At 44.7% G+C, this 20465-nt stretch overlaps 1 protein-coding gene across 3 annotated transcripts in view; it reads left to right on the top strand.

Annotated features, from left to right (window-relative positions):
- The first annotated feature begins 2256 nt into the window (after positions 1-2256).
- The window catches only part of LOC144129078 (uncharacterized), a 40876-nt gene continuing 22667 nt past the window's right edge, over positions 2257-20465 (top strand). For 2 of the 3 annotated variants that reach the window (XM_077662970.1, XM_077662972.1), the window contains exons 1-9: positions 2257-2498; positions 7981-8042; positions 8145-8195; positions 9478-9522; positions 9609-9674; positions 12993-13049; positions 13273-13323; positions 15018-15956; positions 18553-18903. In XM_077662970.1, coding sequence (XP_077519096.1) covers positions 2428-2498; positions 7981-8042; positions 8145-8195; positions 9478-9522; positions 9609-9674; positions 12993-13049; positions 13273-13323; positions 15018-15956; positions 18553-18903 — 1693 coding nt within the window. In that variant the 5' untranslated portion in view covers positions 2257-2427. The remainder of the gene's footprint in view (positions 2499-7980; positions 8043-8144; positions 8196-9477; positions 9523-9608; positions 9675-12992; positions 13050-13272; positions 13324-15017; positions 15957-18552; positions 18904-20465) is intronic. The other variant, XM_077662971.1, reaches the window with a different exon arrangement.

The raw sequence follows: 20465 nt of genomic DNA, 5'->3' as shown, positions 1-20465 counted from the left end.
TCGTTTCGATAGTGGTGGGATGATTTCATGATAGGTTACCAGGCGCTCCCTCCGGAACCAAGGACGCCCGCTTTGTGCTCGGTTGAACGAATCCTCAGGCACATTCGTGAGCTGCGGTGTAGCAGTGGTGATGTACCCAATTTTAAATTTTCTGAGGATGGCCACCTGCCGCGGTGGCTCAGTGGTTAGGGCGCTCGACTACTGATCCGGAGCTCCCGGGTTCGAACCCGACCGCGGCGGCTGCGTTTTTATGGAGGCAAAACGCTAAGGCGCCCGTGTGCTGTGCGATGTCAGTGCACGTTAAAGATCCCCAGGTGGTCGAAATTATTCCGGAGCCCTCCACTACGGCACCTCTTTCTTCCTTTCTCCTTTCACTCCCTCCTTTATCCCTTGCCTTACGGCGCGGTTCAGGTGTCCAACGATATATGAGACAGATACTGCGCCATTTCCTTTCCGCAAAAACCAATTATTGTTATCTGAGGATGGCCCTTCCTGTGGTCGTGTGGGAGATGCGTTCGTAGTGAGCTGCAAGATGCGCCTCGATCAGCCAGTTCATCGACCGTGTTATGTATACGTTCCCCTAGCTGGAGCACTTTTTCATTGGGGGTATTTTTGGGTAGGTGGAGGGATTTTTAGATGCTGCGCGAATGATTGCCTAGGGGCTCTTTCTCAGCTCGGAAGAGGAACGTAAAAGATAGTATATGTTATACGGCTAAGGACAATCGAAGGCCTGCACGCACTATAGTCGCCGTGTGTCCGCCTCCCTCATTCCTTTGTGTTTGTTAGTAATGCTGCGGATATGAGGAGGGACGTATACTGTTAGCGCTTGCTTTGAGTTGGCCAGTCATCGCATTATTTCTCCCACTGTTCTGTAGGAGCACTCCTAATATATATAGTACACTGGTGGTTTAGACTTCGGTTATTTTGGCATCATTGAGGGTGGTTATCACCTTAGGAGGGTTTGAGTCTCGGGGTTTCTCACGATAGAACAAGAGTTCCGATTTACTCGGAAGTACATCTCCGGGTAGTGGATTGGGCCCTGGAAGTCACAGTGAAGCATGGTAGCGCCGCCGAGAGGGCCCACACGCTGTCGAAACCTTATTCCTAACCAGACCTGCATGCCCTTTGTTATACGCAAAAATTTGTTCCTTCTCCTCGTCGTTAGCTGCGGGGCTTTCTCTCGAGTTCCTTCGACGTTTCTTCACGCTTTTTTATTTTTTTTTCCTTTTGATGTCTCCGTCTCGGCGCGCTGTGCCTCGAGCTTTTTTTGTTTGCGTGGTGTGCCGACCCACTAACGCGCAGCGCATTACCCTTTAACGCCTCTCTGTCAATCACGGATTGACTCGGTGTCAGGAAAGCATAGGCTCGAAGTTAAATACAATCACTCGTAGTCATGGCATGTCCTTTGACTGTGGATAGATTATGGCGTTAGTTATGCATGCAGAGCGCAGTTCTTTAGGCGCCCGGCCGTTCCTGCGTTTTCGGCGTAACACGTACGCCACAGGTGGCGTGTGTAAGCGTGTGACAGGAGGCGTGTTGGCAGCTAGCAGTAAAGCCCCTCAGGTGGCATGAAAATGCGTGAAGAACTAGAGTTCCTGTATATGCTCCCGCAGTGAGCACCTACAGGAACACTATGAAGAACTGCGCTAAAATTTCGCATTCTCGTAATCGCCTATCCTTTTTTTTTAATCCAATTCTGCTGAGCCATTCTCTGGAAGAAAAGAGGACTCCTCGCTTTTGATGCTTCTGTTTTCTCCCGGTGTTACCGATGTTACTGCTTGCTCGATAAACGCGCCCGTACAAATGCTTCAGACAAGAAATATCGCAATACTTCCAGAACAAAAAACGTTCGACAAACCCGTATATCTAGCTCTGTTCGCAGTACTTAAACAAACATAACTATCTAAGACATGGTAGCGCTCGCCAACGTTTAAAGAGGAGAAGGAAACGGCTGAACACTGGATACTTTTCTGTAAAGGGCTTCACCATACAGTGGAAAGCAGCGGGGCTGATTTAGCCAAGGCATTGGGGTTTAAGGACAGTGAAGGGAAAATAGATTTTAAGCGAGTAGAAGTAACCAAGCGAAGGTTATATGATTGGTGGCTAAAAGCAAGACAAGAGTAAAATTTCACAAGTCATGGCTAGGTAACTTGAGCCACCGCCCGATTTAAAGGATTCAGCCGTATTCATCTATCCATACGACGGAGTCTATAATCATATATCCACGTGCCGCGACATGATCATCATCATGCAATATGCTTGCTCTCGCTTGTATGTATGCGCAGCGCGCGTTCGCACGTTTGAGATCGTGCGGTCAGAGTTTCGTCCTCGACTGACCGTGGTTCAATCGTCGTGCAAAGTTCCCGCCTCGCCGAGGTTCAGGAGGCTGCTTGAGTACTTGGCACTGCATTACGAAACGGCCACAAAATGAATCCACCTGGAGGTGGTGGTTTTACTTTCGGCACGCCGCAGACACAGGCGTTCACGTTTGGACAGAGGCAAGTTCATGCATTATTTCGCACGTGAAGCGCAGTTCATACTTTCCGCTCATTGATCGCTACTGAAAGAGTGAATGAGCTTTCTCAGTCTACAAGTGCTTTTCTGGCGTCCTGGTACCACAGTGCTGGTCATGTCAGTTCGCCAGTCTTCTGACGTTAGCTGCGTGAAGAAATTTATCGTTGGCCTCATTGTGCCGTATCTCTGAGAAATCCCCTGACGTGTAATTCTGATCGTCAGGAAAGTACATAAACCAAACTCGGTATTGAAAAAGCCAGACTGTCGTACGCCATCTCAGCGTCAAATTCCAGCGCGAATAAGCGAGCGGTTTAACCGAGAGAAGCATTTTACGGTGCGCGTTTAGCGTTGCAACAGTCCATATTTTTGTGCATATTATTTGTGTGCATATTTATTGAATACTGACAGGCTGCACTGCATAGCAGGAACGTCGCAGGAACCAGAGTAGATACACAAATTAAGAGGGGAAACGGGGAGGTTTAACCAGAACACTGGTCCAATGTTGGCTGCCCCGCCTTGGCGAGGTGATATGTAAAAGTGAGAGTGAGGTTTAAAGTGATTATGGACAAATATCAATTAAAGACTTGGCGGCAAAGTCCAAACCTGTCGCCGAAGCATGACGCCCTCAGCCGATGGAGCTGTTCCTGGCAAACTTTCAGGGCCGACAATTGATGTGGCCACTGTCCGAGTACTTTGCTCCCCATCATTGGCGAGGAACAAGGCAGTCCAGCCCATAGCACAATGTTTGTCCTTCGGGGGCATTCACTTAGCAGATGTTCTGTTCTCTTGTTGCAGCTGCGTGCAGTGCTTTCGGCCAAACCAATGAGGAATAAGTAATGTTTTGGGAGAGTAGTGCTGAGCCACACAACATAGTGAAGTTACTTCATGTCAGGGTAGACAGGGCAGAGGATGGGGTTGTAGCTCAGCGTCTATGTAATGGAGGCATCAGTTGAAAACAGGCCCAGGTTCCGTGACGCTAGCTTAAACTTTTGCATTATCATGTGAAACCTACCAGCTGCATAAACCCATATGGACAGGAGTAGTTGCTTAAGCTTTTTTGTTGTGGGCAGATCGGACAGCTTCGCTTGCACGGTGGTTTCCTGCAACACTGCAGGAACTTGGGCAAAGCTTTTGAATTTTCGAGATGAGTTGTTCATGCGACCTGTGACAAAAGTGTAGCTTGCAGGTCTTGGACAGTCAGTTTAGGGCGAGAAAAATATGGTTCATTGCTGATGGCTCACTTGGCTAATGAGCGGGATGACAGTGTGGAGGCCAGCATGTTCCAGACCCATAAAAAAAAAACTGAGATTATTTGGTAAAAAAGTACGGCCAAACAAATCAAGACGACCACATTAGTGGTAAGAAAATAGCACATGAAGGAATTACACGAACTTTGTGTGCCAATAGTATGGACTCTCATGGTTTTATAGGGAAGAAGAGTTACTGCCGGTCAGTGAGCTCCTGTCATTTTCTAGCTTTTTGAGCTAAATTATTTGCTCTATTGAGCAAGATTTAGTAAACTATTTCTTGAACTACCTGATAAACCATCTCCAGCAGAATGGAATTGTGGTCTTTATTATACTAATAAAACCCTTTATTCGTGCCTGTCAGGCCAGTTTGTTCATGGCGCCTTAGTGTATCGTGGTGAGCCGATTTTGGCCTTGTAATCAAAGTATTCAAATCTGTATCGATGTTGTAGAGGTAAAGCATCTGAACCAGTAAGGCTGTACAAGTATCAAGGCACAACCGTACGAGGAAGGCTTGTTGAGTGAACAATAAAACTTACTCCCTCACCAGAACAAAAGTTGGCCACCTTGTCGTAGCATGTGGCCATTACATCGTTTCACCAGCTTACCAAGATCTTCGGAACAGTAGATGCAGCATCTGCCGATATCTGCAGTGTCTAGATGAGCCACTGTTGATTGCACTTCAGTCAGCAACGTGTGTAGTTACGGTGTTGGTGGGACACTGCCTGCTGCCGGGCACATGTATACAAGGAGATTCAATTGAACTGATCAGCTTGAGTCATAATTTTGCAACTGCACTTGTGTCACTTCTCGATCTTGTCCTCGCTGTGTTGCGCTGTTGCAAAATTATGAAGCAGCACCTTCTTGCCCAAACTTCTGTTCTTCTGCAGCTTGAATAAATGCGAGAGGTTCTGGCTCAGTGTAGACCTATGAGATGAAGCTTATGGGGAGCTGTGCAGGATTTTCAAATGTTTCGAGTTGTCTATCGCTTCATATTTCTTGGACGCCTCTGTTTTAGTTCTGATGAGTAGTTTTTGTTAAGAGCGAGGAAAACAATTATAAAACGGCAAAAACCAGGAAGCCGAAACTGGGTATCAAAAAAAGCTCTCGCTTGCAATGATTGACTGAGCTGCTGATTTTTTTTTTGTCGGAAATGACCATAAACAAGTATGACATTTTTTTCTTGTGGCGAACACATAGCGAATGCTGGTGGGCATGCAGCTCGTGACGTCACGCACTCGAGGTTTTCTGTAGAAACTGCCCCAAGTGAAGCTATGAAACTGTAAAATTTAAAGGTAATTTTTGCCTAAACAAAATCTTTGAAAATCCTGTATAAAAGTGTAAGAAAGTTGCGCAGCATATCGAATTGCAATTCTGCCAGTCGTTTCATATATTGAACTGTGCTCCATGCTTCTGCAAGTGGTGCTTCTCCAAATGGCACTCTTGATTACTTTTCGTGCACAGCAGGTCGGCTGCTCGGCTTTGGGTACTTGATGGCAGCGCTAACACCGTGAAACCATTGACGAAGGAGTGCTTGAGGGGGACTTTTGATCCCTTGTATTCATTTTCCATGCCACATTGCTGTCAAGCTGCCGCGGTGGCTGAGCGGTTATGGCGCTCGGCTGCTGGCCCGAAAGACGCGGGTTCGATCCCGGCCGCGGCAGTCGAATTTCGATGGAGGCGAAATTCTAGAGGCCTGTGTACAGTGTGATGTCAGTGCACGTTAAAGAACCCCAGGTGGTCGAAATTTGCGGAGCCCTTCACTACGGCGTCTTTCATGGCCTGAGTCGCTTTGGGACATTAAACCCCCATAAATCAAATCTAAATCAAATCACATTGCTGTCATGTGGTCAAGCAAAACTAATTAAAGCTTAGCAGCGGCTTTCACCAGGTGTGCTTCACTCGTTTGGCTGTTGAAGGGGTTGCGGAAGCCAACTTTACCTTAATTTTAAAAAGCAGTTATTCTATTGGTTTAGTCATATATGAGGTTGTGGCCAGTTATGACAACAGTGTGGCCAAATCCTGTTCTCATGAGGGAGTCCGTTGTCAGTTTTGGTCGCCGAGATTAGGCCGCACCCCAGGCCTGGTTATGCAATTCCGTTGACACGATTATTTTGTTTTTTAAATTGGTGGAGGTTTGCACAGCACTGGCCATTGCTGCATCGCTTACAGGCAGAAAAATTAGACCGATCAGCTTACTGTCCATTGCCTATAAGGTATCTACTAAGGTAATAGCTGATCAGGCCGGCTTTTGCAAAGGATATTTGAAGATAGTTTTCATATTCACACTATCAGTCAGGTGATCGAATATAACCACCCCCATTCATATCCTTCATAGATTACGAGAAAACATTTCACTCAGTTGAAACATAAGCAGTCATGCAGGATTGCAGAATCGGGGTGTAGAAGACCCTTATGTAAAAATACTGGAAGTATCTATAATAGCTGCTCAGTTGTCATAGTCCACTATAAACTCAGCAATAAAATTCCAATAAGAAAGGCCATCCGGTAGGGAGGCACGATCTCGCTAATGCTATTCATTGCCTGTTTACAGGAGGTCTTCCAAGGCCTGAATTGGGAACAGTTGAAAATGAGAGTTAATGGAGAATATCTAGGTAATTTGCGATTCTCTGATGAAATTGCCTTGATAAGTCACTCAGGAGATGAGCTGCAAAGCATGACCTAGGAGTTATACAGGCACAGGAAAACGGTAGGTCTAAAAATTAACATGCAGAAAACCAAAGTAATGTTCAATAGTCCAGCAAGGAAACAGCAGTTGGCATTTGGTAGTGAGGTGCTGGAAGTGGTAACGGAATACATCTACTTAAGGCAGGTAGTGACCGCAGATTTGAGTCACGAAAGTGAAATAACTAGAATAAGGTTGGGGTGGAGCGCATTTGGCAAGTCGTCTCCGATCATGGATGGCAGTTTACCAGTATCCCTCAAAAGAAAAGCATATAACAGCTGTACCTTACCGGTACTAAGCTATGGGGCAGAAACGTGGAGGATAACGAAAAAGGTTAAACTTAAGGGCAATGCAGCGAGCTATGGAAAGGAAAATAACTGTAATGTTAAGAGCTAGGAAGAGGTCAGAGTGGGTCAGGGAACAAATGCAGGTTAATGACATCCTAGCTGAAATCAAGAGGAAGAAATGGACTTGGGCAGGGCACGCAGTGTGAAGGCAAGGTAACCAATGGTCCTTAAGGGTAATGGACTGGATTCCACGAAGAGGCAAGCGTGGCAGGGGCGGCAGAAAATTAGGTGGGTGGATGAGATTAAGAAGTTTGCGGGGAGAGGACGTCCGCAGCTGTCACAGGACAGGGTTAATTGGAAAGATATGAGAGAGTCCTTTGCCACACAGTGGGCGTAGTCAGGCTGATGATGATTCTATTTATAGTGTATTGGTAGCAGGATTGTACATCTTATGATAGGCACTGGCTAGTTCCAAAGAACCGTTAGCTGAGGCTTCAATGGGAAGCAGTTTAGGTTCAGCAACGCCTAGCGAATGGTGCACTGCCAGCACGCTGGCGGGCAGCACGTCGCTGCGGATGTGTCACTAATGCGGTTGTAATAAATTCGTGCTTCTAGGATACAGATAAGCTTATGTATTGTCCTTTTTATATATCGAATTATGATATACCTGTCTATTTCGCGATTCCCTTTGAGTTCGATTGCCTGGGCTTGGCTGTATTCTTGGGTAAGGACACAACCTCACAATGGCATATAATTTCAATGGTGTTTGTAGCATAATGAATGGGCGTACTAATGACATGAGAGAGTGGTGGAGGCTAAAACACATGAAGGTCTTGCAAGGATGGGTTAGGAACTGTTTCAAGGAACGAAATGCAACTAACATGTCAACAGTGTTATGAGGTTTCGTTTGCAGGTGAATTGCTTGTCTTTGTTTTAAATATTTACTTAATGATTTGTACAGATAGAAGTTTCCATCTCATTATTCAGTTTTATAATGGAATGAGTATTTTGCTCTGTGCCAAAAATGTGATTCGTTTATGCTGCAGGAATCCTACTTAAGTTTTGTAAGATTTTAGCTTATGCACCTAACTGTTCTTCTAATGCAGGCTTTATGCCAACTATAGCTTTGAAAATATGCATTTTGAAAAGTATGCTGATGTGGGTACCATGCTTTTAATATTAAATATGCCATTTGTAAAAAATAAATGAGGAATAACATTATTATAATCCATTTTTGAAAATGCAGTACCCAGTCGATGACTACTGCAGGTGCTCAGCCAGCATTTGGAGCCCCAACTGCTGCTCCTGGTAAGTGATCGTCACCTTTCGTGTGCTTTTTTTTTCTAATTCTTTGCAATCAGATCCTCAACAGCTTTTTATTATTAAACACGTGCTTTTACTTTTGTTCAGGTTCTCAGACATTTTCGTTTGGGACACCAACGGCTACTGTGGCTCCCACAGGTAATGGAAATTTATATGTATATGATGCAAGCATTGTGCAAAGCTTCCCTTCACTTCTTTAAGGTGCTTAACTGAACCAACCTGATGTCTTTCATGTGCTGTGCGTCCCAATAGAATGTAGTCATGATTTTATTTTTTCTTTTGCCTTATTTTGTAAAAATTGGAGCAGTACATTGACATCTCAAGGCTAGGTTGTGTAATTAGAGAGAAGGAAATATAAGGTAACACTGTAAAGATAAACAATGAGGAGATATCTCACAGCTGTGCTATCTGGAGTGAGTACTTGTCTGAGCAAGTGCAGATGCTTAACACTCTCAGTATACTGAGCATGAGCATGTTTTTACTGTGAAGACATAAGAATGTGTATGTGAAGAGCCCACATACACTGGGGATTTGTGGGAGAACATCTGACTCAAAATTAAGCCAGTGTCCCCCTCACTGTCTGGCTGCCACCTTCATAGTGTTAGGTTCAGTTGTGTTCCAAGACGCAGGCAAGCCACTTTCAGCAATGGTTCCTTAGCCCTATCCATGGAGGCAGAACCTATCCTTGTTATAAGTGGGACACCCCATGTTTCTTTCTATTGAAATTTGCTGGAAGCCAGGCTTTGTTCGTTTTGTTTTGACTTGACAAGCTTTCATCGACAGAAACGAAGTCCAGAGATACTAAGAAGCCAGTAGCATTAAAATGTTGCATTGGCAATGATACATTGTTTGATATAAATGAGATGAATTTACTACAGGAACATATAACTGCTTGTCAACAGATAACAGTGGTGCTTGTTAAAATTCAAAACGTTGTAAATATTATGTAAATATTACTGCTATTAGAGTTACTTATCATTTGTTTTTCTATGTTAAATAGCAGTTGCACATAATATAGAACATGCATGTTTACAGGACTGGACTGTTTCCCAATCTGAATTTCTTTTCCTTTAAATGCTTTTCAGTATTAAATTTCCTGAGTTTCTCACATTCTAAATTGTTATCTGGGCTGAGTGGTTAGTGAATGTGCAAAATGTTCCTGCTATTGGGACTGTTCATAATTTCTATTTCTTGGAAGGCCAGCTGAAAACTGAAATTCTATTAGCAACCAAGGCATTTGTATGTCACTTAAAGGCATCAGACCTTCTCTTTTGTAGCACATCAGTTGCGAAATTAGTTTTCTGCTGTGCATTGTACGAAGATGTTGGCACAGAGCAGACTTCACGCTTCATTTTAGCAACTATGTATAAAGCGCATGTGCTTATGTGTTGAGATGTCTTTCTATTCCTTCTCATTCAAGCGGTGGCTCAACCTTTCTCTTTTGGTGGTGCAGCCACCCAGCCGGGTGAGCGCATAGATTTTTGCTCTGTGGGCTTTTCGTTCTATGTGTTGCTTCACTCTTAAACCTTGGACCTTGTTTTCCTTCTGCAGCTGCTGCACAACCGCAGTCATTCTCATTTGGCACCGCAGCACAGACTCCTGCAACAACAGCAGCAGGTGTGTGTGTCTTTATCGTTTCAAGCAGGTAATGTCATTCAGCGTGCTTCACATCGGGCCCTACATATATTGTCACTTTGGACTGCATGGGTAATGAGAGTACTCATAACAGGCAGGATGTGCAGTTAGCTGCCATGAAAATGGAATGACTTTGCCTTTCTTGGCGCAGTCACCAGCGTACTTTATGGATGCCAAAAACTCGACATCTCAATTATTAAGGCAGATTCAAGAAACAGTCTGTAACACCACACAGTTATCGGAGAGGTTTGGTTTTTGAGTCTCCTTGATTTTCGGGCTTTTTTCCTTTTGCTTTAAGTGCAAATACTCAGTAGTCTGTTGACCAGGAGCAGAATTTGAAGGTAAATGAGAAAGAACACTTGGGCTTACAGTGCTAGCTCTCTGAACTTCTTTCCTTGGTTTCGAATAGCTGCTGTCGTCGTCGTTGGTGTTGTCCTGTCCGCCTCGTGCCTCACGCTAGTTGTTGTTGTCAGTTTCAGCGCTCTTGCCCACAATCAAATGATCACCGTGTGCACACAGCCTGCACATTGCACTTTGTGGTTGCAACAAGGTGCCCCCAATTGCCTCGGAACACCTCACAGGAAAATTTCTGAAACAACAGGATGTCACTCCATCCTGTGTAGTAGCAGCCGCCGCAGTGATAAACTGCCACTAGCAACATGGCACATCATTTACATTGTGGGAAAGCCACGGATACAACCAGGGCACAGGATTGCATTTGGAACGCTGCATGTATCTGGGAATAAAAATAATTGGCAATGAGCAAAGGAAAGATGCAGAAACTATCTAGCTACTCAATGAACGCCTCAACTGCATAGTGAGGAAAGTGGATTACTAAGGTAGTGGGAAAGAGGCTCCGTGATTGAGGGTTCAGGAATAATTTTGTTCACCTGGGGTTCTTAATGTGCGCTGACATTGTCCAGAATACTGGTATCTTATTGCATTTTGACTCCATTGAAAGGCAGCCATCGTGGCTGGGACTGTGTCCTGTGCTCAGGCTCAGCAGATAAATGCCTTAATCACTGAGCCACCAAAGCAGATATGTATGCAGGGGGAGGCCAGGGCTGTGACAGGTCAAACAGAACAAAAACTCTAGGGACACTGCTAACAAGCATTCTGGGCAGCGAGATTCTCAAGTCGATGCCCACACATTTCTCACATTATGTGGCACTTATTGTAGCCCTCCCATTATAAAAAAAACTATTGTCATACAGTAAAAGCTTGATAATTTGACCCCCATTAATTTGGAAATCTGGATGATTAAAACTGCCTGCTCTGTCCTGGCCAACGTCTATGTATGTTTATGGCATCAGACGCTTGCTAATTCGCATGCAGGTCCTGCCCCAGTTAGTTTGAATGGGCTCCCGAAAGGTAGCCGTGTCCAGGTATGACCACTGCATCAATAGGTCTTCCTAATAGCCCTACTCAAAACCTGACTTCCATGCTGCAGAGTCGCAAGTGCACCTCTGATGGGCACATGACAGAAGGCGTGACAACAAATGGTCGGTCTTGTTTCAGAGTACAGTCCAACAGCTTAGTTTCGGTTTTCCTTTTCTGAGCTTCGTGCCAGCCCACAGGTACGGTGGCTCGACCAACCAACCTGAGCATAGTTTCAGAACTCGTCCTTTTACCGCGGGAACTTGATCCACACGTTCCGAGCATTCTTAGTAACTTCAAATTATTGTCCTGTGCTGCCAATTTCCCTAATTTAAATCAGATAAAACGTCTCGGCTCCTGCCTTTTTTTGAACTCAACGCTGAAGGTAGGAAAAGTCAACCAACACGTGTAGTGACTTTCAGCCAGTCCCGTGGCGGCTTCGCTTTCGCTTTTATTTTTGTTTTTTAGGTTTCTGTGGATAAAGAGTTTCAGTTGCAGGCAACATAGCTGCAGATTAGGCCCACGGAAATAAAAATACGCGTGGACTCTGATTTACGTATCACTCCACCAATGGCAGAGCGACAAGCCGCCATGGGACTGGCTGAAAGGCACTCCAGCGTTGAGTTCAAAAAAAGGCGGGAGCTAAGACGTTTAATTCAATTTAAATTAGGAAAATCGGCTGCACAGGACAATAATTCGAAGTTTCTAAGAATGCTCAGAACTTCTAGATCAAGTTCCCGCGGTGAAAAGAGGAGTTCAGATTCCTCATTAGTGCACCTTTAAGACTGCTTACGTGCGAGATGCGAAAGCGTTCAGCCATGAAATGACACACCACAGGCAGTGGTGCGCTCCACTGTCTGCGCCTTTCCGGTGGCATGATGTATGACACACGCACACACACACACGCACGCACACACCCACACACGCGCGCGCGCACACACACACACGTGCGCAAGCATGCACATCACAATCTTGATATGAAAGTCTGGGAAGGCATAACAATTGAAGGTGCATATGTTGATATGTTGTCAGTTCAAATCCCTGTTGTAAGCTAGCGTCGAAATTAGCTAGCACGTGTGAGCTATATGCAACGAGAAATCAAATGACACCACCCGGAATACTGTACAACAAACGGTTGCGTCACAATTTTGGCACGACTGTCGGGAAAAGGAGCTCAGGCAGCGGTGAGTATATGGAGAGGAATGATTTGTATAGGATTGTCTGAAGTGGCGGTGCTTGGCTTTCTGTATGCATCATACAGCCACTTGATGACTTCACCCTATATTTCTTGCTGTCGCTGGAATTTTCTGTACCATCCGCGAGTACACACACACACGTCACTGGCTTTTCTTGTAATGGGACTTGTAAATGCTTTTGCATTAAAATCAATTCATCTATAAAAAATAACTTCCAAAAGAAACTGCAGATTGCACTGTGCATTAAACAAGGATAAAAGTCTTCTGGATTTTCAAGAAATGTAAACTGAAAAGTCCAGTCCCTACTTACGAGCAACATTCTATGTAACTCACCATCAGTCCACTGTACCTAGAAGACGTATTGTGACAGTATTAAAGTAAAAAAAATATTGTAAATTTACGTCATGAACATTTCACGAAGCAGCTACATTGTTTAACAAAGAATAAATATATTACAAGTGGAGGCATTTTATTCACTTTCAATTTCCGCCAGCACACATTTGCTATTTTTGCTTCCAATTGCATCAGTGTTTCCAGTGTTTAGGGCAAATGATTAGGAAATTTCACAGTTGAGAAATATTTTGTCAAGAAATTTTCACCAGAGTTGGCAGTGCATTATGGCAGAAACCATCTGGCAAAGGTGACCTCTGGAATGGGGTCCAAAGTTCAGAAGGCAAGGAAGCATCTTGGTTGATGCTTATATTATTTACTTTCTTTCCTTGTACAGCTTTCTCCCAGCCATTTTCCTTTGGAACACAGTCTGCCACCACAACAGCTCCAGTTGGTAGGTCTCAGCTTTGTTCTTATTTTGTTGGTCTTATTGCTTCACTTTATATGCATTTACAGCAAGAGTTCAGCTTTTCTTTTTACTTCAGTACAGGGCTAAGCAGCATGTAGCCCTTTTGTGTAGCGGAGTGCCACTTGAAGTGTATTTCAATGGTACACTGACATTTGCTGAGGGTATGAAATTTGAGGGCTGCTTAGCTGAGTAATGCTTTCCTTTACAGGTGTTGCCCAGCCTTTCAACATAGCTGGAGCTCCAGCTAGCCAGCAGACAGGTGAAATGTTGGCTTTTTTTATGCAGAATGTATGTGTGATGGTTCTTGGGTGATCCCTGACCTCAAAGCCACATGTGCTGCTCTCTGGGTTCTCTAAAATACTTGTGTTGTCATTGCTAGAAATTTATAAAATGCTGCTGGAATTATGTTAGCTGTGATATCAGCTGTATATGCTCTTAAAAAGTTTAAAGGTGTATGGCACACAAGAAATAACTAAGTACAATGGCTCCAGTGAAGTCATTTCATTTGCATGGTTGCTATTGAAATGAAAACGTAAGCTTATTTTGATGTCATCATCTGTTGCATTATCAAAGTGCCAGGTGGTCAGACTATATTACACAGTGATATATTTGGCAGCGAAGATTTTCAATAGGTATTCTCCATTAACTGATTCGCTGATGACATTGCCTTGCTGAGTCACTCAGGAGATGAACTGCAAATCGTGATCAATGAGTTAGACAGACAGAGCAGTACGATGGGTCTAAAAATTAACATGCAGAAAACCAAAGTTATGTTCAACAGTCTAGTAAAGGAACAGCAGTTCACAATTGGCAACGAGAGCCTAGAAATTGTGACGGAATACGTCTACTTAGGGCAGGTAGTGACAGCTGATCCGGATCATGAGAGGGAGATAACTAGAAGGATAAGAATGGGGTGGACCGCATTGGGCAGGTTCTCTCAGATCATGAATAGCAGGTTACCAGTATCCCTCAAGAGAAAAGCGTACAGCAGCTGTATCCTACCGGTACTCGCCTACGGGGCAGAAACGTGGAGGCTAACGGAAAGGGTTCAGCTTAAGTTGAGGACAGCACAGCGAGCCATGGAAAGTAAAATGATAGGTGTAACGTTAAGAGACTGGAAGCGGGCAGAGTGGGTGAGGGAACAAACGCGTGCAAATGACATCCTAGTCGAAATCAAGAGGAAGAAATGATCTTGGGCAGGGCATATACTGCGAAGGCAAGATAACCGCTGGTCGTTAGGGGTAACGGAGTGGATTCGAAGAGAAGGCAAGCGTAGCAGGGGGCGGCAAAAGGTTAGGTGGGCAGATGTGGTTAGGAAGTTTGCACGCATAGGGTGGGCGCAGCTGGCAAAGGACAGGGTTAATTGGAGAGACATGGGAGAGGCCTTTGCCCTGCAGTGGGTATAGTTAGGCTGATGATGATGATGATGGTTTTCATTTTAGCCATTGCTTTGTCACAAGCATAGATGACTTTGACCAGAAATATAACGTTAAGAAACCCCAGCTGGTCGAAATTTCCAGAGCCCTTCACTGTGGCATTCCTCATAGCCTGAGCCGGTTTGGGACGTTAAAACCCCACAAACCACATATAAAAGATACGGTGTTTATTGGAGGTGAACCAAGGCCAGTGTAATGGGCCGTCAGGATGCTGTTGTTGATTAACAATAGCCCTCACTCACCTTACACGATGCAAAAAGGGAAAAGCAACACAAGCATTATTTATTACAGAAAGCATGAAACTCAAGTAAAACTCAATATACAGCTTTGCAATAATTCATTGTGAAAGCTTTTCCACAGAAAAGACCACACCGGCCCTTAGCTGTTTCTTGCTTACGTTTAGGAGAATGCCGTGAAGAATGCAATAATGAGGAGTCACTTTCATCTTACAAAATATCTGTACATTAATAGAACGGGTAGCTCAGTGTGTTTCTTGCTCTTGCCAACTTGTTTGCAGGAGGTTTCACATTTGGTGCTGCCACACAGCCAGCAGCTCCAGTGGCTACGTCTGCCCCAACTGTGTTTGGCGGGTTTGGAGCTCCTGCAACAACATCCACAGCACCAGCCTTTGGTGGCTTTGGTGCCACGACCGCAGCACCCACTGCATTCGGTGGCTTTGGGTCAACACCCACTAGCATGGCTGCACCAGCAGCTGCCACTGCTGGTGGCTTTGGTGGATTTGCAATGCCATCATCAGGCTCCACCCCGTCGTCTGGCTTTGGTAGTTTCGGGATGCCTGCAGCCACAACTGCCACTGCAACAACTGGCTTTGCTGGTTTTGGAGCCCCCATGGCTGCAGCAACCACGGCACCGACAGGGTTTGGCACTGGTTTTGGCTCCACCAGCACTCCTGCGACTTCTGCACCTGTGGCCACGTTTAGTGGCTTTGGGTCGGTGCAGACCCCATCAGCAGGGAGTATGCCGAGCTTCGGGGGCTTTGGTACTGCAGCTCCTGCTACTGCGTCGAATGCTGCAGTTACATTTGGGGGCTTTGGGTCCACGCCCTCCCAGACATCGGCTACCCCCACTGCCATGCCCGGCTTTGGAACCCCTGCCGCCACCAGTGCTGCTGCTGCCATGGCACCTGCTGTTTCCACAGCACCTGCTCTTGCCACAGCACCTGCTACTGCCACAGCACCTGCTGCTGCCACTGCTGTGGCACCTTCGCTGTTCAGTGGGCTTGGTGGAACAACTCAAACAGCACCTGCACCTTCTGCGACAACAGCAGCTCCTGCAGCACCTGGTGCCCTAACATTGGGTTTTGGTGGGACTACACCTGCATCAACAGCTGCTCCCATGTTCGGTGCAACACCGGTAACCAGCATGCCTTTCGGAGGGGTTGCAGTAGCTGCGACAGCACCTGCCACAACTACTTCAGCCGCTGTGGGAGTAACTGGTGAGGCTTCTGATCGTTGCAAGCAGGAGTTGAATAAAATATGTTGGGCATACATGAACACAGGTTTTATTTGCACTGTGTTGCAACCATATTGAGGCTTGCATGCAACAATGTCGTGTATGGTATATATTATCAAACCTCATTATAGCGAGCACGTAAAAAATCATAAGATAGTTTGATATAGCCGAAATTCATAATATAAAATTACGAAACGCATAAGATCGGTGCAGTTTAGTCAGTGAAGGGACGCCAACTCAAGCGATGCTTACTAAAGAAACTGAGATCTTTTCCTCAGATTTAGCTCCCTGTCGAAGGCACTCGTGGAGATTCCACAGGCTGAAAACAAACGAGCACCAGTTAGGTTGGCTTCCCTGCATAGCAGCACCAGCATGTAACGGCAGTGGGTCAAGCGCCAGCTAGGGCATCTTCCCCGCATAACAGCTGTGAAATGCGGAAATTGGTATGTAAGAGCGAAAGCTATTGCCTTTTTCACCACCTCCGTGACAGCTGACATAGTACGGGGGGGATAATGCAAGGCTACAGCGGTCCACGCCGCTGCCTCAGGACGTTGTCGACGAGTGCGGGAAGTGTAACGAGTGCTGACTGCTTGGCTTCCAGCCCTCCATGCTGCTTTTTTTTCTGTGGCGCTGTTTGACGAGTGCAAGACAACACTAGCGCGAGATAAAAGGCGAAACTTGGCACGAACGTTGGCCACACCATCATCAGCCATTTGTGTAGCGCGGCGAAGCCTGCCGCCTGCCATACAAGCGGGTGCTACTTGGTGCTGGGGAGTTCGATATATCTGTTTTAAGACCAACCACGTCTGATTTATGAAGTGAAAATTAAGTGTGTTCATCATAAATATTTAGGAAGAGTTCCATGTAGCCAAAAATTTGTACTGTTCATGTTGATTATATTGAGGTTTTACTTTATCTTAAAGCACACATCCTGCTGTTAACCTGCTGGGGATTTTGTTTAGTGCTGCAAGTGATACATTGCAGCTTTTTGCTTCTATAGTAAGAAGTGTGAAGTTCTTACTATATTGCCTGTGTAGTACAAAGTTGAGATTAGGCTTTCAAATATATGCTTTTTCTTTTGAGGGCTTAATGAAGTAGGTTGCCCATTTCCTGGACTCTTGATTGCTCAACTAGTGAAAATAAGCTTCTGTGCTGTATCAAGGAAAAGTTGGTTTTAACATTATGCATTCAATTTTATTGTTTAGCCGTTCTCAGTGTTGGACAATATCATATTGTCCTGTTTGTACATGGGCACCCTCTCCCATGCAGCATATTGTATGACAAATGCGATTGTAAACTTTTTTTCCTTTTTATACTGAGAGGACTGTGCAGAGGCAGTGAGTCACCTTTCATTACAATTAATTGTGTGGGGCTTTATGTGTTTCAGTTTCCCACATATATGTTATATTAATTGGTGGTAGGGAAGGTAATGATCTTAAGTCTTGTTCAAATTTTTCCATCAGTGGCAAGACAGGCAGGCTTCAAAGGCCAACGACGTGCTTATGCAGAGGTTTCAGAGACCAACAACGTGCATATGCAGTCCATTCATGTGCGCATTCATGTGTACATTCATGTGCACACAAATATGAACGTTGATAAACACTGTCAATAACTATTACTCAGGGAGAGCTTGTTTACCTTTAAGTTAATGCTCTGTCTTTTTGCCTGTGCTGGGATTTATATGATCGAAGTTTTCACAGAAATGCTCGTAAGTTAATATAAAATCTAATTTCCTTGTTTGTTTTCTCCTTTTGTCCAGTACGCATGTTGTATTGTTGACCTTTCAAAGATCCTTCTTACACAGTGTGTGCAAATGCAGCCTTTACTGTCCAAAGAGATTGCAGAGCCTTGTTTATGTGCAGCATTTTTATTTGGAAAATGGTTTTGATCACAGGACTGATCGAGTTTAAATGCCCTCTACTCATATTAAAGCCATCTGTGATGTCATAATCATTGGCAGTCTGTTTCTTTGAACGTTTGTTGTAGTTCCAAATCTTGTGCCTTGAAGACTGCTGCATTCCCTACTCGTACATGCCACTTTACAGGATTAAAGGGGCACCGAGGACAGATTGAACTTGGCCTGCATCGACAGGGTACTGCAGTCGAATGACAAAATGGCTCTTTTCACTGGAAACGGATCTTTTATCAACTAGAAAAAAATTTAAAAATGACATGCAGGGATCGCCATCGCTGGCTATTTTCGCACGCAGATTGCAATGACGTCGAGTGTTACTTTTGCATGTGTGGATCGCCGAGTCTAAGCTACACTGCCATTTACTTCCACACGGTGATCGTGGAGTTCTTTGTGGTCTTGACTCACAAGTTTGAACCAAGTGGCAGGAAAAAAATTTTCCACTTTTGAATCCAATTTCTCACCAACAAATGTATCTATTGACTCTGAACTAACATCAGCATATCCAGTAAGAGCCATACAATCGGTTTTCACAAAGAACAGAAATTTAATGAAGTTGTCCTCGATGTCCCTTTAAGAAGTTTGTTTAGATGGCATGCTAGGGTGGTCGCCAAACTGCAGCACAATGAGGCATACTTTCTAAATGCAATGCGTCCCTTGCATTCAGGGCCTGCATCAGCAGCTGGGCTTGGTCTTTCTTTGATGACCCCAAGCACAGCAGCAACAACGGCAGCGACAGCTGCGGCCTCGACACCTTCGTTGACGTCAATGTTTGGCACTACCACTACCACCACACAGCCAGCCACAACAACAGTGACAACCAGTGTTACATTGCCGATCGTGGCCGGTTTCGGTGTAGCAGCTACTACATCTGCGGCTCCTACAGTCACAGCCACCACAACCAGTGCTCCAACTACAACTACAGCAGCCTTGTTCGGAAGTACACCATTTGCTGCAGCAACTTCAGGGATGGCAACCTTTGGCCAGACGAACACTACGTCCACAGGGCTCTCTTTAGGTTTGTTGCATTGTCCATATACTTTGTAGTGATATTTTTAATCCATTATTCACATCTGTTTGGCATGCTGTTCTTCCATACTTGGAGAATAGGTGGAGCAAAGAAAAGAACAGAGGAAAATCTACAAATCCTCTGATGCTCTTTGAAGTAATTTCAGGAAAAGAGAAAGAAAAATAACTAACGTGTGTTACCCACTAAAAAAATTCTGCTGGAAGCAGGCAGTTCAGTTCACATCTTGTTTAATCGAATCTCAGTAATTTTCGAGATGCCTGTGCAAAGCATGGTGTGTGGTGTTGTAGAGATTTCAGTACATTTTACTAATATCTGCATTTTTCTTGTGCTTAGTTTTCATTTATTAAAACCCAGGAATGTGAAAAGCTGTTTGAATTACAACATTGAAAGGATTAGGCGCCGTTATATTTTTTATATAACCTGGAAACGTTCTAGAACCTTATCCAGTGAGGCTAGTCTAGCAGTGTTGTTTGAGGAACTAGTGGGTATTAAATGGGATGCCATAGGGCTTAGTGATACGAGGACAGGTGAGGCAAATACAGTGCACAGTGCTAAAAGGTGGGCACATACTATGCTATCCGGGATTAGTGGATAAACGAGAACTAGGTGTGGGATTCCTCATCACTCTGGGCATAACTGGCAATATAGAGGAATTTTATAGTATTAACGAGAAGGTGGCAGTTATTGTAATTAGGCTTAATAAGAGGTAAAAACTGAAGGCGATACGGGCTTATGCGCCTACGTCCAGCCATGATGGCCAGATCGTCGAAAGCTTCTATGAAGACGTGGAATCAGCAGTGAGCGAAGTAAAAACGCAGTACACTGTATTGATGGGCAACTTCAATGCCATGGTAAGCAAGAAGCAGGCTGGAGACTAGGCAGTGGGTGACTGTGGCATAGGCTGTAGGAATAGCAGTGGGGAGTTATTAGCAGAGTTCGCAGAAATAAATAACTTACAGATCACAAATACTTTCTTCTGCAAATGAGAACAGGAAGTGGGCATGGAAGAGTACCACTGATTGGACTAAAAATGAAATAGACTTTATACTATGCGCTCACCCTTTCATTGCGCAAAATGTGGTGGTCATTGGAAATGTGTGTTACAGGGACCACAAGATGGTAATGTCTCGAATTAGCCTAGACTTGAAGAGGGAATGAAAGAAACTAGTGAAGCGTAAGCCTGTTAACGAGTTAATGGCAAGAGGGAAAGTAGAGGAATTCAGGACATCACTCTAGAACAGATATTTGGCTACAACTGAGGTCGACGACATTAATGTTCAAGAAACAAACGACAGTCTCAAAGCTATCATTACGGATTGCACAGTAGAAGGAGGCGGTAGGATGGTTCGACAAGATACCAGCAAGCTGTCTCAGGAGACGAAACATTTGTCTAAGAAATGCCAAAGCATGAAACCATCAAACCCCTCAGGCTAGAACTGGCAGAACTATCAGAGTTAATCAATATGCACTAGGTAACCGACATAAGGAAGTTTAATATGAAGATAATCAAGCATGCCCTAAAGAACGTTAGTAGCATAAAAGCTGTGAAG

Source organism: Amblyomma americanum, chromosome 4, assembly GCF_052857255.1.
Source record: "Amblyomma americanum isolate KBUSLIRL-KWMA chromosome 4, ASM5285725v1, whole genome shotgun sequence".
Lineage (NCBI taxonomy): Eukaryota > Metazoa > Arthropoda > Arachnida > Ixodida > Ixodidae > Amblyomma > Amblyomma americanum.
Note: the sequence above shows the minus strand (reverse complement) of the source record. Positions and strands in the feature narration are given on the sequence as shown.